At 34.7% G+C, this 5,612-nt stretch overlaps 1 protein-coding gene across 1 annotated transcript in view; it reads right to left on the bottom strand.

Annotated features, from left to right (window-relative positions):
• The window catches only part of HFM1 (HFM1, ATP-dependent DNA helicase homolog (S. cerevisiae)), a 206,591-nt gene that overhangs the window by 145,014 nt on the left and 55,965 nt on the right, over nucleotides 1-5,612 (bottom strand). Inside the window, exons 7-9 of the mRNA XM_006831060.1 lie at nucleotides 2,096-2,166; nucleotides 1,385-1,517; nucleotides 587-738 (exon numbers count right to left, since the gene is read on the bottom strand). Coding sequence (XP_006831123.1) covers nucleotides 587-738; nucleotides 1,385-1,517; nucleotides 2,096-2,166 — 356 coding nt within the window. The remainder of the gene's footprint in view (nucleotides 1-586; nucleotides 739-1,384; nucleotides 1,518-2,095; nucleotides 2,167-5,612) is intronic.

Genomic DNA, 5,612 nt, shown 5'->3' with positions numbered 1-5,612 from the left:
TCAACAAATAAGGCCTTGACAGGAATTGATGTTAAGTATGCTTTTGTTCACTGCAGCACTATTCAAAATAGCAACAGAATGGATACAGCCTGAATGCCCATCAACAGAAGAATAATTAAACAAACTTTGGTACATACTTACAATGGAATACTAAGCAACTCTGAAGAATAAAGATGAATACGCAAAATACCTCACAAGATGGATGAACCTGGAGGAGATTATGCTGAGTGAAATTAGTCAACCACATAAGAAAACATAATGTATGATACCACTGTTTTAAAAAGTTAAGAAAAGGTTTTCTTGATAAAAGAAGCATTCTATGATGGTTACCGGGGTGGGATGGAAGCAAAAATTATTCACGGTCTATAGGGCATGTACACATGTTAACATGGGTGATGGGGAAGGCAATACACAACAAGAGGGAAGATGGCTGAGGAAAGATGAAGGCTAGTTCTCTATATGTTTTTGTTTTGTTTTACATTGCAAATATCTTCTATCTTTATTTTCTTTATCTTTCCCTCTTAGTGAAACGAAATATATATTTTCTTATAAACAAAGTAAATAATAAATTATAAATAGCACCTACTGGCGTTGTCATAATAATATGGGCATGCTGAATCTCAAACAGATCATCCATGACAGTATCCCCAGTGAGTTCTTTACAATTCAAGCCTATTGGTCCAAATTTTTCTTTCCAGTCATCAAAACGCTGACTACACAGGGCTTTTATTGGTGCCACTACAACAATATAAAATGTTTATATAGTATGTTAATGTAATTTAAAAATTATTATTACAACTCCTGCTTAATAAAGTTAGGTTAAAATATCAAAATTGCCCAATATTGATAAATTTTAAAATAGTATACTTTCTAAAGGCATTATCACAGAAGAACTAAAACTGTAAGTATTTAGAAGGCACTGCCTCTGGGAAGTATCACTAGGAACTAAAGAGATAGGAGGGGACACTACTGTTTTCATTACATACCTTCTTATGATAGTCTTTTTCTTTTTTTTTTAACCAAGTGCATGTATTACTTTGGTGAAAATTATTTTTTCAAAAAATGCTAAAAAGGGAATGCAATAGTTTCCAATGTAAATGTCAAGGATTATAAAATGTTTGATTTTTTAAATTATGTTTTAAAAATAAGCATGTAGAAGTTAAATTTCAATTCAAATATTACGTTTTACTTATAAGTAAAGGAAAATGTGTTTTGAAATTAAAGTAATGGACAAAACCAACTGTGATAGGACTTTACTAAAAAGTAGCAAAAGACAAATAATAATTCCTATGAATTGCCGTTGAGTTTGTTTAATAGTTTTGCATCACTGTTTCTTTCATTATTATAATCAATTATCACTTTTATATAACATATAAATACTTACTGTAAACAACTTTAATACTCAACCAAGGCAATGGTACTTCCATCAGCAATCTTGTTATAGCTAGTTCAAACACTACAGTTTTCCCAGAACCAGTTGGTGCACTGATCACAAAATTTCTATCTGTGTAAAGAAGCTAAAAAATAAAATGTAGCAAATCATATAATATGTAGAATTTCCACACACATTCTCAATTTGGTAGAAAATATGTCTTAGGAAAGTCTTTAAGAAATAATAGCTAAACAATGGGTAACCTTAAAAATTACTAGAATTATAACTTTCTCATCTCTCCCTTGAGAGATACATATAAAACTATTCATAATTTGTTACCATGTTATATTTGTCAAAGTGATATGCTAGACACAGCTTTCAGAGAAATTGTTATAAACCTAATAAATACAAATCAACATACCTGTGAAATCACATGTATTCAATGAGTATTTTTTGAGCACCTACAATGTACCTGGTGTGGCACTGTAGGATCAGCATTGGACTGAACATAAGGTTGGCAGTTAAAAACTCACCAGCTGCCTCTCAGAAACCCTACACAGCATCACTATGAGTTGGAACAAACTTGATGACACTTAACAACAACGTACCAATCACTAAGTATGACATGAGAGACATAAAGTTGAATGAGCTCTAGGTTCTAATATTAGGATAAAATCTAATGAGAAGAAGCACATTAGAAAATAGTTAAAATAAAATACTCACATCATCAAAGGCCTTGGACTGTATATAGTTGAAATATGGAAATTCTTTGAAAATACTTCTAAATTTTGCCGCTTAGTATAACATTAAGGATTCAAATATATCTCTCAACACTGAACAAAGGCAGAGTAGTCCTTGGACATCTTAATATATACAAACAAACATACATACACATTTCCTTGATGCCATTCAATCTCATGACTTTAGAGCTCCAGATTTTTGGTACATAGTAAGTACTCGCTTAATATAGCTTTGCATTTATTAAGTCAAGCAGATAATATTTATAAATCTTTATTTTAATTTCAGTTGTGAAGAGTATCAGAACATTTGCCAAAACAGAAAAACAATTTAAAGTTTATCAATCCATCATTTTTTGAAAGAATCTCATTTTTCCCTTAAAACATGTTTCTTGTTATAAAATATTTGTAACAAACCCACAAGTGGCCATCATGCTGGTTTTCCTCTCATGAAGTCGCTCCACATCAATTTATATTCATGAAAATGAATCTTTGTTTCAGAGTAGACGCAGAATCAGTATTTCTAGCTCAAGAGAAAACTTGACTGCTAACATCATTTATTATCACTATCAACACTTATAATAAATTGTTTCCTTTTGTTCAACAAACTCTCAGCAGTGGCACGGCAATTATATGTAATAATGGTGAGAACTGTCTATAGAACTAAAAATGACAAGATTATTGTGGCAAGATGGATCTGACAAAAGTTCTGTTGTCCTGAGGATTCAAATACAGAAAAACACTAAAGAAATAAACAGAAAATAAGTTTGTGTCCAAACAGTACAGAAACTGAAATTATCATAAATAGTGTTCACTCTTGCACCTAAATAAACACTTAGAAAGAGTAAAGTATAGCAGTTTGGTGAATCTGGCAACATATTAACTTTATAGACAATAAAGCAATGGACAAAAGTGTACACAATAGTCTTAAATAAGGAAAAGCTTATAGTAAGGGATAAGGAAAATGTCAACACCATATAGATCATGAAACTACCAGTTGCTCCACAAGAGAAAGATGAAACTTTCTGCTCCCATTAAGATTTATAGCCTCAGAAATCCTACTGAGGGTCACTATGAGTCAGAATCAACTCCATACCACCACCACAGGTAATGAAACAATCTGTAACTGCTCACTGATAACTTATCTCTTATGTTCCCACCATTACTGAGATCACCAGAGAGAAAGAATTGCAATAGCAATAAGATACACGCTGAAAAGAACATTAAAGGCTGTACACAGTCAGCCTTTAGTGTTCTTTTTCGGCATAGAATCTTAATCCTACTGTAATCCTTTCTTTCTGGTGATCTAAGAGAGAAGGAATTGCAGCAGAATTAAGTAACCATGCATGAAGTTCCCCAAATATCTGTCAGTTTGTTGTATTGTGGTACCTTGTGTGTTGCTATAATGCTGGAAGCTATGCCACTGATGTTTCAAATATCAGCAGAGTGATCAATGGTGGACAGGTTTCAGAAGAGCTTCAAGAATAAGAAGAGATTAGTTTGGTGGTTTAAAGTCATCAGCCAATCCTCAGAAACCTTATACAGGGTCTCTATGAGTCAGAACCTACTCAACAGCTCTTGACAACAGGAAGAAATAATAGGTGGCCCACTTCTGAGGGATCTGCCACTGAAAATCATATAGATAGCAGTGAAACACTATCAGATACAGTGCTGGACGACGAGACACCCAGGTTGAGGGCACTCAAAATATGACTGAAGAAGAGCTGCCTTCTCAAAGCAGACTCGATCTTAATGATCTGGGATAAAGGAAAACTTTTGGGACCTTCATTTGCTGATAGGGCAAAGTGAGAAGAAACAACTGCAAACATCCATTAATAATCAGAAAGAAGAATGTACAAAGTATGAATCTATATTGGAAGTCATAAAAAATGAAATGGGAACACAAAGATTGATATCCTAGGCACTGCTGTTATTTTTGTTGTTAAATGCTGTCAAGCCAGTTCCAACGCACAGTGATAATTTAGCAGTTAGCAGTCCAGTGCTTATCCTATAGGACCACATCAGAACTCCATTAGTAAGCTTAAATGAGTTGATACTGGCCGTTCTGAATCAAACAACCATATGGTTTACTAAACTAGGTATGACAAATTCAAGAGGAATGATGTTGCATTCATTGTCAAAAGAATATTTCAAGATCTACTTGAAGTACAGTGCTGTCTTGTTATAAGCTATCTATATACCTGCAAGGAAGACCAGTTAATTCAACTATTATTCAAATTTATATACTACCCACTAAAGGCACTTATGAAGAAACAAGAATTCCACCAATTTCTTCAGTTTGAAATTGATCAAATATGCAATCTAGATACATTGATAATTGTTGTTGTTAAGTGCTGTCAAGTCAGTTCTGACCCATAGCGACCCTGTATAGGGTTTCTGAGGAGCAGCTGGTGAATTTGAACCACTAACCTTATGGTTTAAATCAGCTTTGCAGTCCAGCACATTAATCCACAGTACCACATTAGGACTTCACATTGATAATGGTGCTGAAATGTGAAAACTGGAAACAAAGAGGAGGAAATAGTAGTTGGAAAATATGACCCTGGTGATAGAAATGACACTAACACTGAGATTGCATGATAGAATTTTGTAAGACCAGGAACATCTTCATTGCAAACACCTTTTATCAATAACTTAAATGGCAACTATGTGTGGACCTCACCAGATGGAATACCCAGGAATCAAATTGACTACATCTGTAGGAAGAAACAACGGAGAAGCAAAATATCATCAGTCAAAATAAGATCAGGGCCAAATGAGGAACAGACCATCAATTGCTCCTATGCAAGTTCAGGCTAAAGTTGAAGAAAATTAAAACAAGGTCCTAAGAACCAAAATATGATCTTAAGTATATCCCACTTGAATTTAGAGACCATCTTGAGAAAAGATTTGACACAAAAGACACTAATGAATGAAAACCAGAATAGTTTTGGGGATGACAACAAGAACACCATAGAGGAAGAAAGCAAAAGGTCATTAGAACACACAGAAAAGAAAAGATGTGGATGTCAGTTAGAGAGCTGCAAATCAAAACAACAATGAAATAATCATCTCACACCAGCAGTAACAGTGAAGTACAAAAAAGCAGAGATGTTGAGAGAGTAGGGTCCTCCTACATGGTTGGTGCAACTGTAAAATAGTTCAGCCATTCTGGAAAATAGTCTGGTGCTTCCTCAGAAAGTTGGAAATAGAAATACTTTGTTGTTGTTGTTGTTAGGTGCCATCAAGTTGGTACTGACTCATAGCAAACTTACGTACAGCAGAACGAAACACTGCCCAATCTTGGGCTAACCTCACTACTGTTGCCACACTTGACCCCACTGATGCTGCCATTTGGCCAATACATCTCGTTGGGGATCTTCCTCTTTTTCTCTGACCCTCTACTCTACCAAACAAGATATCCTTCTCCAGCAACGAGTCCCTCCTGACAATATGTCCAAAGTATGAGAGATGAAGTTTGGCCATCCTGGCCTCCAAGGAGC

The sequence above is a fragment of the Chrysochloris asiatica genome, unplaced genomic scaffold, assembly GCF_000296735.1.
Source record: "Chrysochloris asiatica unplaced genomic scaffold, ChrAsi1.0 scaffold00002, whole genome shotgun sequence".
NCBI classification, from domain to species: Eukaryota; Metazoa; Chordata; class Mammalia; order Afrosoricida; family Chrysochloridae; genus Chrysochloris; species Chrysochloris asiatica.
This window is presented reverse-complemented; position numbering and strand designations above follow the sequence as displayed.